The sequence below is a fragment of the Kluyveromyces marxianus genome, chromosome 2, assembly GCF_001417885.1.
Source record: "Kluyveromyces marxianus DMKU3-1042 DNA, complete genome, chromosome 2".
Taxonomy (NCBI): Eukaryota; Fungi; Ascomycota; class Saccharomycetes; order Saccharomycetales; family Saccharomycetaceae; genus Kluyveromyces; species Kluyveromyces marxianus.
Window position 1 is genome coordinate 921,623 of NC_036026.1, and position 16,905 is coordinate 938,527.

The following is a 16,905-nucleotide window of genomic DNA, read 5'->3' on the forward strand; positions in this document are numbered from 1 at the left end:
TACAGCAGCCTCAAAATCTGTCTTTATAAAAGTGGAGGTATGATCATTTTATGTCGTTAAATCGCTGCTAAAGTCTGCATTATACCTATACATACATACATACATATATATATATATATAATTACAAGATTCTTCAGGGAGATATTCCAATCTTCACAGCTTCAGCCTTAAGAACGGATGAATGATCCACCCTAAGAAGTTCAGATATATCAAAATTAACCATGATGTTCGTATCCGGTAACTTTGCCTTCAAAAGACCACCATATCTTATACACTTAATCTTAACGCTCTCGATGATTTCTTTCGTCTTACAAAAATCATATCCGTACTTCCACATATCAATAAAAATATCCGAAGCATTGTGCGAAGTTAAGAAGTTAGCATCCAATGGTGATATTAGAGTGATTGCTGTTTCAAAGTAAGCTAATTGTGACCTCCAAGTATATTCTATTGAAGAATTCTCAAACATTCCTTTCATAAATGAATATACTAACCTTAACACGTCTTCATATTTTATACCGTTTTCCTTATGCACCATTTCATGCAGTTCTTTTGCTACTGATTTAATAATCCCTATTTTGAAATTCTCTTTGTCAATATTTTCCTGAGATGATGATTTGTGAACATCTTCAACAAGTTTAGGCTTTTTGCTATGTCCTCTCGAATCGTCTCTATCTTCCTTATCGTCTTCTATTTCGAGTTCGTTAAATGCTTCTTCAATGACATGTGTCAATTTCTCGTACAACTTTTCATCATTTCTGAAAAAGACATACTCTGTAAACGGTTGAATTAACTTCTTAACGTATGTTCTATTTTTCTTCGAGAGTTCTATTTGAAGCATTTTATCGATTTTATTTCCAACCGTTTCATCTAAACTTGCTTGAACCGAAAACTTCTTAAAACTATTAATAACCCCTGAAACGACAAATTCTTTCCCATCCCATGAACGACTTGAGCAAGCTTCAAGTAGAATATCAAACACTTTTTCAATCTTTTTAGCATTCAAAACCCCACTGTAAACTTTACAAGCATCGCACAATGCAACAGCACATGTTTTCCTGATAGAAAAAATGTTTGATTTCATATGAACATTTACCAAATCAATAATTTCGGGGAAACATAAGTTCAACGAGCTAGATCCGGATTTCGAAGACTCCACCCATATATCCTGAAAGATACTTGAGACGCTTTCTTCAGATCCATGCTTCGCAATATATATCAATGGCATTAAAATGGTAGCCACGTTATCAAAATCTTCAGCGGAGTACTTATATATTGACTCAATAGTCAATCCAACAATTTTTTGATTATCAACACTATCCGTCTCGAAATATTTATCTACGATTTTCTTGCTGTACTTCACCTGTTTCTCCAATTTCGACACTTTAAATATTCTTCCAAAGGCAGTTGCGTAAGAAGAAGCAATGGCGATGTTTCGATTTTCTAATCCATTGTAACACGCCTTTAAAAGCTTTCCGGAATATGGCTTCAACAATATGGAGTGCCTCACACAGACCAACTGCAACACACGCGATGCACCAACATTTGAGGGCAATCCCACTGATTTTTTAGATGCACGTACACAGACATCAACCAATTCACTAAGTGCCTTATCATTATATTCAGATATATCGACCAAAGACTCTATCGCCTGCATTATTGGAGAGTTAGATACTCCATGCACTCTATGTTGGTCTATCTCAGAAGCCTTAACGTTGAATTTGTCTGCATTTAATGTCAAATAATTAATAACTTGAGGTTCTAAAACAGAAAGCAACACCGTCATTTCGAATACCAATGTTGGAATATATGGTTTCAAAGACTCTTTGCTTTCCTTTATTAATTCGAGAAGGGTTTTAATAGCAAAAGAACGAACTTCCTCTGCATCGCTGTTCAAACCTTTAGTACCCAACAAGAAAGGTAAAATAACATCTAATAGCTTTTGTGAGCGATTTCCATCAGACTTACCTTGACTTGAATTGAGAGACTTGATTAAAAGTTTGGATAAGCTACGAGCTAATTGTGTACCAGAAGTCCTTACCGTATCTTTAATATCATCCATGAGTCTGAATGTAACAGTCCACAATTCCTCAACTTTCCCTTCGAAGTTTGCCAGTGGATAAGTTTGAACCAAATAGAGAAGTGCTGACGAAGAGGCCTCACGAACTCTCCACTCTTTGTTACTACTGTTTAATAACAGCTCCTCTAGTACATCATTGAAATATTGATCTAGAGCTTGTGCACCATCAGGGAACAAGGTATCCCAGATATTGTTCATCGAATTAGCAACCGTGGTGGATGGATCAAACCTATACCTAAAAAGCTTTGGAATTAGCTTTTTGGAAAGTGTTTTGTTGTTTATAAGTAAATCTTGTAATGAAACTTTAGCCATAATTGCACTGAGACCAAATGCGACACCTTTTCTGGATGACCAGAGGGAAGAATTTTTGGCCAATGCCATGAACTTATAAACAAGGCCAGGATCGTTCACTTCATTAGCGAGATTCAATATATCCTTATAGGTAGAAACAGATCCATCTTTCGTGCTTAAAATACCTGGTTCAAATAACTCTGTATCTGCAGAAACGGAGCCTGATTGTAACGATAATGCTGAATTAGAGTTTGTTAGAGTTTTAAATAGACCTTTAACCATCATTTCTTTCATATCTGCGTCACCCATATCATATACTATACTTAAACCTCTGGAAGCAGACTCTTGAACGAATTCATCCCTATGAGCTAAAAATATTCTGAATGCGGAATGTATTGACCTAAAGTTTTCAGATACCTCTTTCAAGTGACCAAGATACTGAACAATGCATAGGAGCCATATGCAAGATGCTTTCTGGAGGGAGGGGTTCGCCGATGAGCAAAATGACAAAATTGTTTTTAAACCCGAACTCAGGTTACGTGTGGAGGTTTGTTCCTTTAACACTGATATATCCACATCAATATCCAAGTGCATTTGAAGATATTTTGAATTCCAACCCCCTAGTATAATTGTTAAAGCCTCTCCTGCCGAAAATAAAAAGTCAATATGTTTTGAGGAATGAAGATTTTCATACACATCTAAAAAGCCATTAAAATCATCCTGTTGGGAATTCATGGAAAGTAATCCCCACAGTAAAATGGCCAATTCATCATTCTTCAATTTCTCTTCGATACATTTCTTGATTTCTGACAAGAATTTTGAGCGACTTTCAGAATCCAAAGAATTTAAAACGAGGAACTTTAATAGTTGCGAAAGAACTTTAAAGCAAGTTCTATCCATTGCTCCAATCTTAAGGGAATCAATGGCTGTCATGGCTATGAAACTGATTTCTTCTTCCATATGAACCGATTCTAGCAGACATATTCTTGGAATTAAATGAGAATAGAGTAAAAATAGGCTTTGTTGCCCCTGGTGAATAGCATCTGAACCATAACCTGTCAATGATGTCAAAAACTGTGATACGACAGGGCATTTTGTCCCTTTCCGTGCCCCTAAAATCCCAATTGCATTCGTGAAACGGTCTAAATAAACATTTGCAATAATTCTGTTCGAACTAACATGATTCAATGCAGTAGCTAACAATCCTTCGCATTGATCAACAGCAGCAGGAGAGCAATATTCAATCAACAACAATAATAGATTTGTCAAAACTACATCGTCTTTAGAAGAGATGCTGTTTAAGTGTAATATTTCGTTCTGTAAAAACAAACACAATGAACCTATGGTTTTTTCTGAAATATCACTAATGAATTTTTGCACTAAGTTTCTAACGAGTTCATCAATTTCTAGACATTTTTCTATACGCATAGCCCAGTTTTCGTCCTGTACAATAGTTGTAGTCTTCCCGTATACAGAGTTACTAATCAAAGTTTGTTGCAATAATCGAACAGCTGTCGGAATGCATGATTTTATTGAAGAGTATTCAGATGTTTGTCTGACTTCTTGTAATAGCCTCTCTGTCATTGATGCAAATTCCGGAAACTTAGTTTCGGTGATTTTTTTTGCTAACAATGCATCAGTGGAGACATACCCGCTTTGTAAGGATGCTTTGTTCATTCTAAAATGATACGGATTTAAACCCTTGAATGATTCCTGGATAACATCAAAGCGGTTCACCTGGTTAGTTCCTAAAATGTTAAAGATACGTGCGTCAACATCCTCAAAATCAAATGCAGCATTACTGAACTTTATTGCGACAAATCTTAACGACATTAAGGCATCTTTCTCGTCCGCACTCCCATTAAATATTTTGTAATTATCGACTAGCACATTTGCCAAAAATTTCTTAAGTTCTGATTTTGCTTCTAAGGGAAGAAGCGGAAAATGACACACTAACGAACCTAAAGCATCTTTTATCGTTGACCTGAATTCGGAAAGATCTCCTTCAAGGGATTTCAAGAGGAATTGTATATTTTTGAAATCATTCACGGACTTTATATCATGCTTCAGTAACTCGCCGACAGTTTCATATTGAGATGCCCGTAATTTTATTCCCGATAAATGGTTTGCTGTTGGTGCATTATACTTTGGCCAGCCATTCAATTTTATGTTATTCTGAATCGATGAGATGATAGACGTGGAATCGACATCTAAACTTTGCTTGAAAGCATCTTCGTTGAATTTACAAACGTGGCGAATAAATGATAAGGTCGATAATTGGACTCTTACGCTATCTGAGTTGATACCCAACATTGATATCTTTGTAGGGAGATCTGGAAGTTTAGTAACTATTGCACTCCTTTCTAAGATCCCGAGAATTTTTTCCTGTAGTTTTTCATTAACTGGAGGCAGCTGACGAGTATTATCGCCACAGAACATATTAGATAGCATGCAAATAAAATTCTCATCTTCATATGGAATTGCCACCCTCTTTAAAAGTGTGATTGCATTATCTGAAATATCAATTGATTGCGTGGATATAACAATCAAGATAGGAATTAACTCTGTGTCATCAATATCTAAACCAGAAGTTAAGAAATCAAATATAGCTCTTTTATACTGATTCAATACATCTTTCGTAAATGATATCGCAGGACTATAGATGAAAAAGGAAACATCACTTATTGAGAGGCCAGGACAGGAATATGATGCGGTTCCTGATAACATATCTGTTCTTTTTGGCACTAAAAGAAAGAATTTCAGAATTTTCTCAAGTAGAAATTCCAAATCATTATGTGCAACATTTAGTAGTGCACAATTGTCTTTATCTTTGTTCATATTTTTGGAAGGCGCTTTATATGTCAATAAAACCTTACAGATAATATGAAACACTCTAGACGAAGCAAGCTCCGGAAGTTCAGAGATACCTTGTATTAAGTTGGGAAGGATTTTCATGGCCTCTTCATCATTTAATCTTTCTACCCCTTTTGAGAGGAAAAGAGCAGAGTATGTGATTACATTGGTGGCGTCTTGACCCTGATTTAAACTTGGTTTTCTCAATTGATCTAACAGCTTCAAAACAGGGAGTTTTATGTCCTTGTTTGCATTTACCCTAGAGTTAACGTGCTTAATTGATTCATAGACAACTGATCTGACAGATTGATATGGTGATGCTAGTTTAAGTAGCAATGGCGGCAAGAACGTATTTAATGTCTCTTCAAATTTTCTGTCATCTTTAGCTAAAACGAGTTTTAAGTCTACCCTATCCACAAGAGACTTCTCCTGGGTCTCTGATAATTGAACGAATCCACTCATATAATTCGTAAGATGTCCTACCTCTCCCTTTTGTTTTGATTCTCAGTGGCAATTCTTGATATAAGGTATGCGTAATGAATAGCCTGGCCCTTCAGATTCCTTAAAAAGATTCCTTTAAGAATTCAATGTCACCGTTATTTTACCCGGACATGTGTCTTCTTAAGGATCTCAACAAAAGTAAACACAGAGAAACAAGCGCTTTTCAATTTATTGTACGAAAAGGATGGATTAGGCACCTTTAAGATGTTGGTCTCGTCTGATTGTCAACATCCATATCATAGCAATCCATTCAGAAGTGTATTTATTTAGCTAAAAAATGGTGTCGAGGAAGCAAAAGACGAGAACAAGTAAAGCTTCCAACGTTAATAGTAAGAAAATAGACGTTACAGAGCAGCTGAAATCAGTCGCCTCATCTAAGGAAACCCCCACGGTACAAATAGAGGAAGTACCAAAAGATGCTAGTAAAGTACTCATTGATATACCAGAAAATAATGACAGCAGTGTAAATGTAATGGATATGCCTGAACTTGACAAGGAGGAGAAGAAAGTGCTAAAGAAAAGAGGTCGGCCTAAGGGGTCAAAGAATGGTACGGCTTCTGGAAAAACAAAGGCAGTTAAGATAAAGGCCTCTTCGCCAAAAAAGGTTGATAAAAATAAGATAGTGAGGGTTAGTAAGCATCTTACATCAGTCAAAGATAAATTGGTGAGAATATATGGTAATAACCAAGACAAATTATTAGGTTTAGCCAAACAAAAGGAAAAGTTCGAGACAGCAGTCTTTGATTTTAAAGAAGAGCAGCTTACCCCATTCAATCTTAAATTCAATAGCATTGATTTAAAATTAAGTGACTTTGCTGCAGTGGAAATATCTGAAGATGAATTAAATGAAATGATAAAGCTAAATAAGAATGAAATCAAGTTTAACATTGGCAATGATCATTTTGCAACTATGAAGAACGAATACATTCAGCTGCCGGCCTTCAATTTTGGAATACGTCAAGGGTTCATTTTCAATACTGGTGGATTTGTTTCTGACATGGCATGGACTAGATTGCCAGGTTCTGATATACAATACCTAGCTGTATCAGTTTCTGATACACAAGATGCTGCAGACCCCGATTTGCGATTATCAGGGACACCTACGCCTCGTAGTGCCTTAATCAATATCTATGAATTCGATAAAAATCAAGCTAAAATGTCTCTATTTTATCAACTTGTGCATGATGCTGGACTTTCTTGGGACTTGAAATGGCATCCTGCCCCAGTCACAGATGAGAAGTGTATAGGTATATTGACTGGAGTTTTTCAAGATGGTTGTATCAAATTCTTACCAATAATGAGGTCAGTCGAGGGACATATACATCACTTACAGAATCCATGCATAAATATTAAGGGTCCTGAATCAGCAATTACTTCATTCGACTTCATAAGTTCAGATTACATTGTTTGTGGCTTCCAAAATGGATACTACGGAGAGTATTCCATTACTGAAAGCATATTTTGTAACTACAAACAGTTATTTGAGTCATATGTCATTTCCACTATTGCACTAAGGTCGAACTTTGAAAATACAGCAGTTTGTATGAGCGCCATTGATGGTAACTGCTGTATTTTTGATCCAAAAGATATCCGATTAACTAAAACTTTTTCAACAAGAACTCGTGGTAGTAATACATTACCTTTAGTATACATGCCACAATTATACACGGTCTTACGTACAGACTCACTTTCTTCCGTAAAAGCATTTACTCCAAGGGCTATTTTTGTTGATCATAACATTTGTCAACATGATAACACCGTCGTATGTTTAGGGTCCTCATCCCTTCATCCCATGCTTTTATCCGGAAGTGCTGATGGCAGTTTACTATTAAACAATATAGTAAGGAGAATGCTTCAGGGACTGAAAAACAATACAGACATTTACCGATATGTTCGGCTGTGGAAATGGGACTTCAATGCGAAGACTAAGCAATATAGGTTGAATCCACAGTATAAAATTTTTAAGTTCACAAATACTGAAACTTCCAATGTCAAGCTTGATTATCCTGGAATTAATATACAAAGTGTGAAGTGGATTGAAGAGATGAACTGTGGTAAATGGTATTCATTTGCAAATGCTGCAGGATTCGTAGTAGTTGAGAAATTAGGAAATTAATCAGCCATGTTTAGCCATGTTCACATCAGGCAATACTTCATAAGTTGTGCACGTATATCTGTAATTTAATATTTTGGCAAAGCAGGGTTTATGTCATCAATATATTTGAAAAATCCACCCTTGACATCTTTAACATTCTTAATTTTGAACTTTTCCTTGAGCAGTCTGGTTGCTAGTTGGGAATCATTGCCGTATCTACAGATGACAAATACTTCCGAGTCCGCATCAATAGATGGTATTCTTGATTTTAAGGCATCGAAATCGGACTTCATATCTCGTAATTCATTGACAGTAATATTGTGTGTGTCTGGTAGATGAGATATAGAGTAGTGGAGACTAGGTCTCACATCAAGTAATAGGAAAGATTTATCTTCAGCCTTCATTTTATACCGTTTTTCAAATTCGAATACGTCTACCCTTTCTTCTTCAGTTAATACATTATAGTGTCGACTTCCGCAAAACGTCTCATAATTGATCTCGCCTGATTCTATTGATTGTCTAGTGACAATTCTATTTGCACCACATGCCAAACAGTCAGATTTTCTTCCTCTCATCTTAAACTTACGGAGAGTTTGATCCGGAAACCCAGAATATTGAAGAAGAAAAGGCTTGAAGTTCTCAACCGTGTAAGTACCCAATAATATTTTTAACGTTTCAACTACCATTGCCACTCCCACAAGACCAACACAGGGGCCTAATACACCCCCTTCTTGGCATGATGACACCGAAGTTGGAGTAGGTGGGTTCGGATAGAAACATCTGTAACAAGGGCCAATATTTGCGAAATTGAAAATAGATAGCTGGCCCTCGGTCCTTAGAGCTGATGCGGATACTACTGGTATGTTTAAATTAACAGCAACATCTGACACTAGATAACGTGTCACAGGCGTATCAGTACAATCAAGAACCAAATCGTATCCTTCAAAAATTTGGAAAGCATTACTGTTGGTTAACCTGACAGGGTAGGTAATTACGGAAACATGTGGGTTTAACTTGTTCAAAACCAGTTTAGCTGATTCACACTTTAGCATACCAACTTTTGTAGAGTCATGTAAAACTTGCCTGTGGAGATTTGAAGTGTCCACTAGATCGTTGTCGACTATACCAATCGTCCCAATACCGGCACCTGCTAAATATGGTAGCGATGGACAGCCTAATCCACCAGCACCAATGACAAGAACCTTTGCGTTTTTCAATTTGATCTGACCAGAAAGCCCATGTGTTTCTTCCACAATCATCTGTCTTCCATAACGTTGAAATTCTTCTAATGACATCGGTAAGCTAAGATCATCTTGATGGTGCCTTTGCTCATCGAGTGTTTTCTTTAACCTGGCATTTTCTTCCCTTAACCTTTCAAGCTCCTCCAAGAGAGAACTAGTATCTCCATTAATATTTGTCATGACACGTATAACAACTCAGATAAACTTTGAACAGTTTTATTAGTAAACGATAGTCTGTAAATCTTTATTTCCCTCTATATTCAGTCATTTAACGCTTAAAAGTTTTAAGATTAGGATATTTTTCATTAAAAACGACTCTTATTTCTTTTCAATCCTTGACACTATTTGCAGTAAAAGGATGGAATATTACTACGCTAAGGTCTGAAGACTTAAAGTCTGTGATCAGCGACTCCTATGATACAAGTCGCTAGAAGGGTCTGTAAGGAAAAAGTGCATCGATGTTTATATCTTAATATACACTAATTGAAAAGTTTTTGAGCGTAAATACAGCAATCCTTTAACTACTTCTGCTTCTTTTTAACCAGCAAGGTCTTTAAATAGCGTAGCTGAAATTTGCAGGTAAGTACAAGAACAACAGACACTACTATTGATAGGTACATAACTTTCTGGTTAGTTTCCTCCGTGGTTGACCTAAATTTTGGTTCTTTTAATTTAATTTCTTCTTGTTCATTTTTTATCGTTAATAGCCGTTCATTCAATTGACGAATTCGCTCTTTTAGACTGAGCATAGCGCTATTTCTTTTGCTTTGAATAGATACAGCGTCTCCAAAATTTACGTCATGGGTTATCTTCACGCGTTTTGAGCTGTCGATGTGGTGAGGTTGCAGACATATTTTATGTTCACCCTTATCTATACCGCTGAATGCAAAGGGTCCCGGTGGAACTGACTTCTGATCTAAGATACAATGATTATTGTCGAATGTTTCAAAAATTGTGATATGAAATGTTAAAGCCTCATCCTCATCATATGTACCATCTTCTTGTTCTACTTGGCCCAGAAAAGTCGCTGCTAATAGTTCACCCTTATCCAAGTTTTCATAAAAACACTTTGTCTCCCCGCTTCGAAGATAATAATGTAAGCATTTCCCTAAAGAGCATTGTAAAAGCAGAAAAAATATCCTAAGAAGTATATCGGACCTCATTGGCCTTCTTTTAAAATGTTATATTGTAAATTCTACTCTGTATAATGACTGTGATATGTTCTGGTGATCATATTCTTGATTAAGTTAATAATGAACGCTTCCACATTTATTTTGTTTTTTATTTATTCTGGAGCCGCCGCCATACAGAAAAGGCAGACAAGAAGAGCTAATAAAGGTAAGCTGCTAGATATACATTTTTCAACTTATAGAGGGAACATAAGTGTTCGAGTATGATTATTTTTAAAGATTTTTAAAGGTAAAGTGAGTCATTATGGTTTTGATTTTGTAACTGTCTAATCGGTATCTATATACTCCTGGATTTCAGTTCTCGATAAGTTTTCATAGTCAATTCGACATGGCGGGGGGAAAGGGACATCCGGCAATTCAGATGAACGCTCCGCAAACTTTTCATACCAGGTAATATGCTGGTTTTTATCAATACTAGCCTTTAATTTCTGTAGAATCCACAGCTCTTTGGTCAAGAATATATTGAAAGAAGAGGTTTCGGAATCTGGTTTAACCTGGAGCATCTTTGAAAGGCGGAAATTGATATACTCTTTTAAAAAGTGCAATATCCATTCCTTTAATGTTCTTTCATAATTCTCTGTCTCGTCTTGATCTCCAAAAATATATTCTATAGCTTCTTCTTTGGTGAGGTTTACTTGTTTTTCTAATCCGTTCTCATTAACAATCGTAGACGTATAGGTTTTAAGATCTTCATTATAGTTGAAAGGTGTTAAATCAGATCTTTTAATGTGCTGAGAAAATGGCAGTATGATTTCTGCAAATTCCATAATACAATCATTTAGTAAAACATCATCATCTTTCAATACAACCTCCAGATAAGGTCTTATATTCATACAGCGGTAGAATTTAGATACATTAACATCCTTGTAAACATAATGTTTCATAAAATTCTCATCAAAGCGATAACAGAATATTTGGGGCTTTTTAGAATTTGGTAAGAATCCATAAATCTGTTCAAAATGAACCAATTCTTCAAATGGAGAATAGCTTATGAATACTTGGATCAATTTTGACTCTGGGGAATTTTCCAGGTCTAAATATAGCACAATGTCATTGTTATTGCGATCTACATCAAAATATGCATTTTTTTTATCATTACTGTGGTTGGCAAAATCAAGTAACGGAACCAACGTTGGATTCACTACGTAATCATCACTACCCGGTTCAACAGCCTCGGGGATCTCTAATATTCTAGAGATGACACTGCAATAAATTAAAATTATTTCTTTACTATGATCTTCTCCAGGAAATCGTTTTTGGATGAATTCTTCAAGTACCTCAATGAACTGTTGCTGTGGAAAACTCATATATTCCGCATAGTATTGTTCCCAGTTATGACTATCTTCTTGATATTTGTTTACGGGAAGCGGTACAAGCGTCTTTAGGAGAACCTCATCAGTATAGAAAGATGCAAAATCTTTTGATCCAGGGGATGACATCTCGGAATTCGATATAATTGCCTTGATTATAAGGAATACTACAATGATATTTGTCTCATTGATATAAATTTGATGAGATTCTTCTGTAAGAAAAGCAGCCAAATGATCTTTCAAAGAAGTTAACGTCTTGTCTCTTGTATCGCTTGTTAGAATTTGCCTGATCATAGCCATTGATATGGTAGCATCTCGTGGAATTCTAAGCAACTCCACTTTACGTTCATCTTTTCTGTCATCTATTAAGCTGAGATCAGCAAATATACCATAACCCCCTGCATCTCCATCGACCGCAGATTTGTCAATGGTCAAAGCATCATGTTTTATAATGGATTTATTTTCCAAGATCCAAGTGATTGCATGATCCATTCTTAATATGGATAATTAATATTTCTGCAGAACACTTTAATTATATTCAAACTCAGAGACTAACAAATGTTTGCTCACTTTAGTCAGATCAACTCTTGTATTATTTATTCCCCAGTTATAACTATGCCTTTTCTTTAATATGGAAGATATCACACATCCACGTGACTACTAATTTTTCATTTATCCAAAATTTGACGAATGGAGAAAAGAAATAATTTTGACCATAATAAGAGGTAGTGATGGTTTGAAATGCAAATGGTCATCTCATCGACGATACATCAGAGAGGAAAAGAACGATTACAGCATAATAGGACAAACTAATAATATCAAAGCAGTAATGGTTGGTGTTATTAAATTGAGCGAGCTTTCTAAGAAGCGTGCTGTAGACGATGAGTCTGACATCGATATTTTCTCCACGGACTCTGAAAATGGTCAAGGAAGTGACCAAGAGCAAGAGATCGTGAATATTGACTTTGACTTCTTTAATGGTAACCCAGATGTGGACTTCCACGCCTTGAAGAATCTAATGCGTCAACTATTTGGGGCTCAAGAATCGAATAAAATCCAATTGAGTGAACTTGCGGATTTAATTTTAGAGTCACCAACGACTACTATCAAGACAGACGGTAAGGAGTCGGACCCTTACTGTTTCCTTTCATTCATCGATTATAAAGCTAACAAAGACAGTGACTACGCAAAGTACTTGCGTAAAACCGACTCTAAACTAGCCTCATTCCTACAAACGATCGATCAATCCGATAAGACATGCTCCTTGGTTATGAGTGAAAGGTTAATTAACATGCCTCCAGAAGTCGTGCCGCCATTATACAACATCACAATGGAAGACGTCAAACAGGTATTAGGGGATGACAAAAACTATGATTTCTATGTGATTGTCTCAAGAAAATACGAAGTGAATTTTGACATGGATGAAGATGATCTAACGTCGAACCAAGCTACTCGTAAGAAAGTTAGACAAACAAACGAAGTTGATTACTTCCACGAGGAAGACCGTTTCTTCGAGAAAGTTGCGAAAGTTCACGTAGACTCTGAATCAAGAAAAGGTCTCATAACATCATATATGGTATTGGACCACGCGGGTTTAGTTAAATCCATTCAAGATTTGGATGCTGCCATAAAGACGTGGTAAACAAAGACAAACAAAAAGACAGGTAACACACATATCTTTAAGAACATTATATACCTTATGTAAATGCATACAATCCTAGATTAACATGTGGTTATCATCAAATCAGTTTGTGGAATATAACATCCTTCTTCCTTCTTTCTCAATTTCATATCACGTGATGATAAAGAAACGTATATAATGACTGACGGTAATTCTAGAAATATTATTAACTAAAAAAAAACTTTCAAGGAAGTAAATAGTGCGTTACGAATAAGCAGAGTAACGAGTAGGGAGGTATAAGGCTCCTGAGCAAGAGAAGTGTCCGAAAAAGAAGTCATTTTAGACAGCTTAAAGTGCGATTCTGCTTCAAATAGGACCAGCTAACCGAAGTAATCAATCATTTGCACGTCAGACGACGTATTTCCGGTCATATTAGCTGGTGAACACCCCTCACCACACTACCACATTCGTCAGTTTTTTTTTGCCGCTTTTCGTACGAAATTAGCACTGTTGTCTATTACCCGGCCAATAAAATATATAGGCCATTCATTAAGACTCTTCCTTCTATAAACACTTTAGTGCGATGAGCAGTCTGAAACGTGGAAGTAATGGCAGTCAGGGCAGCCAAGAGCAGCTTTTGGAAGAGAGGCGAAATCTCCTTGTACAATTATTTTGCATATCTCATATTTCTGAATTGAAAAGCATTGAAAATCATGAAAGAATAGGAAAGGAAATCCAGCAGTTTTTGGAGCAGCATGACTTAGCGAGAGGAAAACCTGTAGATATAGGTTCTTTGCCTAAATTCAGGCCACGGGACCCTGTCAATGATAAGAAACTGAATCGAAGTAAGTGCCCATCTCCCGCAGAAACTAAAAGAGAATTGAAGAAACGTTCAAAGGATTCAACCCCTAATTCTAATGATGACCACGAAATGGATTCGCAACCTCTACCACCATCTACGAATAGACCAGTTTCACGGATACAATCACAGCAAACAACTTTTCAAAGCTTTAAACAAGTACCTCAACCACAAGGTAGTAAACAGCCTCAGCAGGCACAACTGCAACAGCAGATACCAAACAATCGATCTGTATCGCCTACACAGAAAGTCACAGCACCATCTGATAAAACTTCTAATGTAGTGGTTGAATCACGAACAGCAAAAAAACAAATAGCTTACGCAGAGGCACAGTCGAAGCCATCTTCTTCTGAAAAGCATTCGCGAGATGAGCAGGGAGAAAATGGAACACCGCAAGAAATGGTTAAAAGACAAAAGATAGAGTCTACTGCTACGAATTCCAGTGTTTCAACTGCTCGAAATGAAAGCACTATAGAACTCCCGCCAAACCCATATTCTCATATGATAGAAATGTCACAACTGCATGCAGATCCTACCCCAATACAGATTAAGGAACCTCAGCCATTTATTATAGACTCTATACTTGAAAATCTATCCACCGAGGAGCGTAAAACGTACTGTGATAATGATATTAATGTTAAGGAAACTGTTTATATGATTACTAAAGAAAATGTCCCCACAAAGCTTGCAAAGGCAATGCCTATCCAAGAAATCAAATATGTTTCACAAACTTTACCATTACTGAGATTGATTCCACAGTCACAGAAGGCATTAACTACTGATTTGATAAATACAGCACTGAACGAAGGTAGAATAACAGTTGTAGCCTCGAGAATTGAAGAGTTAAGAAGACTGAATCTGTGGTCACTTCGTCAACCGAAAAAATTCATCGATCCTATTACAGCTAATAAACCAGTTACCCATGCAAATGTCTTGCTGGAAGAAGCCAAGTGGATGCGAGAAGATTTCCGTGAATCTCTAAACTACAAGATAGCCATGTGCACTGAAATAGCTCAATCTATTTCTGATTATTGGACATACGGAAAGATTTGCTGTGTGAAAAGGAAACCTATATCAGACACGGCCAATAAGACAGAACACGTGAACTCTTCACAAGATATTGAAGTAAAGATCCAGACGGATGGGTTAGAGAATACAGACATGCAAATATCAAATAGCTCTCAAAATGAACCAGGATCAAATGCGAAAGACGACGCGGCTGTCAATCATCCAGCGGATCCCATAGTTGATAATACAGAAGAATCTGCGGGTGTAGAAGATATGGAGATTGAGCAACAAGTTCAGGAAGAAGAGCCTTCAATCGACATCTCAAAACTCTTAAAAAGGACTGATCCACAGGATGAAATACCAACACCTTCGTTACCAATAGTTTCTGCAGAAGAATACCTTTCGAAGAAAACTAAACCTCGGTTCCGCGCGTATGTTGACATTAGCTCACTCTCTACATTGGGTGCGGCAATTTCAAAAAGCGTTCGTGTATATGAAGGATTAGATGAAGAAAACCTAAAATCCAGGAAGTCTTTACCCTTTGAACCGGTTTCAAAGGCAATAGCTCCTGTTGATGACGATCACTTTATGAAACTAGTCGAAAAACAGTTAATAGAGGAAGAACCATCATTAGTTCCATTATCCAAAAGGCGTGGTATGTTTTATGGAAACAGAAGAAGTCATTATTTACGCCCCCCGGTTGCGCCGTCCTTACGTTATTTGAAGTTTCGTACTCCGACCATCTGGCTACCTGAGGATGATCAAGAATTGGTCAAGAATATCAACCAATACGCCTATAACTGGGATCTTATTAGTTCTCAAATGTCAAATCGTCACAAGAGGATGTATGTATCTAACATTGAAAGAAGAACGCCTTGGCAATGTTTTGAGAGATTCGTGCAACTCAATGAGAAATTCAACATTGCAGATATGAAAGGTCCTCGAGCTCATAACGCCCAAGTTTGGCTATACGAAGCACATAAATTACAACAGCAACAGAAGAGAAGAATATCCCCTCTTGGTGTTGGATCGGAATCCATACAAAGGGGTCATAGAAGGTTACGCTGGGCTAGTATGTTTGAGGCTATGAGAAAATGTATCAAGAAGAGAGAAAATGCTCCCAGGCCCAATCCCTCTCAACCTCGTAAACCTCTTGATGTAAAGAATATGAGCGTACCAACTCCTCAAGAAATGTCCGAATTGAAGGCTCAGCGTGATGACGCCTTGCGTAGGGACATGCAAATAAAGCGTGCAGCTAAACAACGGATGCAAATGGCACAAATGCAAGCTGGTAAATTACCTCTCACTGCTGCTTCAAGTCCAAATCTTCCAGCGATCAGTAACGGAAGTTCAAAAGAGCTAAAGAACAAATCTAGACAATCGACTCCCCAGAGTGCCCCTCCCTTAGGAGAAAAAACGAAAGTTACCTCGCAACAGCTGCCTCCTCGTAATGTGAAGCCATCCAATGAACGTGAAATTATTGAAGGCTATGCAAAAAAAATTCTTTTGCAAAAGCCTAATTTCACTCCCGAACTGGCTTTAATAGCTGCAGAAAATATTTACAGAAATGTTACATTGCCAGAACAGGGAAGAGCAAGAAGTGAAGCCGCTAGCTCATCCAATAATCGTGTTTCTGAGATTAAAAACACTTCTCCAACACCTCAAGAAATTTTACAAAGGGCTCAAAAACATGACTAATGGACATTAACACAGTAACGGACATCAATATATAGATATATAAGAACAAACGAAACGTTCCCATGATTTAAAGTCATTTGTAAACATTATGTATTCAACTTATTATCGTACCTAACGCGTATAGTTATAGGTCTGCTGGGTTTTGACACGAAGAGCAT

At 36.9% G+C, this 16,905-nt stretch overlaps 7 protein-coding genes across 7 annotated transcripts; 3 read left to right on the plus strand and 4 right to left on the minus strand.

Moving 5' to 3' along the window:
- Nucleotides 1–133: 133 nt before the first annotated feature.
- Nucleotides 134–5,686, minus strand: ECM29 (Ecm29p; the record flags this gene model as incomplete). Its single annotated transcript, XM_022818061.1, has 1 exon — nucleotides 134–5,686. One exon carries the CDS (start codon nucleotides 5,684–5,686, stop codon nucleotides 134–136), a length of 5,553 nt encoding a protein of 1,850 aa, XP_022674766.1.
- Nucleotides 5,687–6,002: 316 nt separating this feature from the next.
- On the plus strand, nucleotides 6,003–7,841 carry TFC6 (transcription factor TFIIIC subunit TFC6; the record flags this gene model as incomplete). The annotated part of the gene is made up of 1 exon (XM_022818062.1): nucleotides 6,003–7,841. One exon carries the CDS (start codon nucleotides 6,003–6,005, stop codon nucleotides 7,839–7,841), a length of 1,839 nt encoding a protein of 612 aa, XP_022674767.1.
- Nucleotides 7,842–7,906: 65 nt separating this feature from the next.
- UBA4 (Uba4p) lies at nucleotides 7,907–9,241 on the minus strand (the record flags this gene model as incomplete). The annotated part of the gene is made up of 1 exon (XM_022818064.1): nucleotides 7,907–9,241. One exon carries the CDS (start codon nucleotides 9,239–9,241, stop codon nucleotides 7,907–7,909), a length of 1,335 nt encoding a protein of 444 aa, XP_022674768.1.
- A 341-nt stretch (nucleotides 9,242–9,582) lies between these two features.
- ERP5 (emp24/gp25L/p24 family protein) lies at nucleotides 9,583–10,224 on the minus strand (the record flags this gene model as incomplete). Its single annotated transcript, XM_022818065.1, has 1 exon — nucleotides 9,583–10,224. One exon carries the CDS (start codon nucleotides 10,222–10,224, stop codon nucleotides 9,583–9,585), a length of 642 nt encoding a protein of 213 aa, XP_022674769.1.
- Nucleotides 10,225–10,517: 293 nt separating this feature from the next.
- CTM1 (cytochrome c lysine N-methyltransferase) lies at nucleotides 10,518–12,053 on the minus strand (the record flags this gene model as incomplete). Its single annotated transcript, XM_022818066.1, has 1 exon — nucleotides 10,518–12,053. One exon carries the CDS (start codon nucleotides 12,051–12,053, stop codon nucleotides 10,518–10,520), a length of 1,536 nt encoding a protein of 511 aa, XP_022674770.1.
- A 337-nt stretch (nucleotides 12,054–12,390) lies between these two features.
- Nucleotides 12,391–13,203, plus strand: BCP1 (protein-transporting protein BCP1; the record flags this gene model as incomplete). The annotated part of the gene is made up of 1 exon (XM_022818067.1): nucleotides 12,391–13,203. The coding sequence occupies one exon, from the start codon at nucleotides 12,391–12,393 to the stop codon at nucleotides 13,201–13,203; it is 813 nt and encodes a 270-aa protein (XP_022674771.1).
- A 562-nt stretch (nucleotides 13,204–13,765) lies between these two features.
- Nucleotides 13,766–16,747, plus strand: EAF1 (Eaf1p; the record flags this gene model as incomplete). Its single annotated transcript, XM_022818068.1, has 1 exon — nucleotides 13,766–16,747. One exon carries the CDS (start codon nucleotides 13,766–13,768, stop codon nucleotides 16,745–16,747), a length of 2,982 nt encoding a protein of 993 aa, XP_022674772.1.
- Nucleotides 16,748–16,905: the final 158 nt, after the last annotated feature.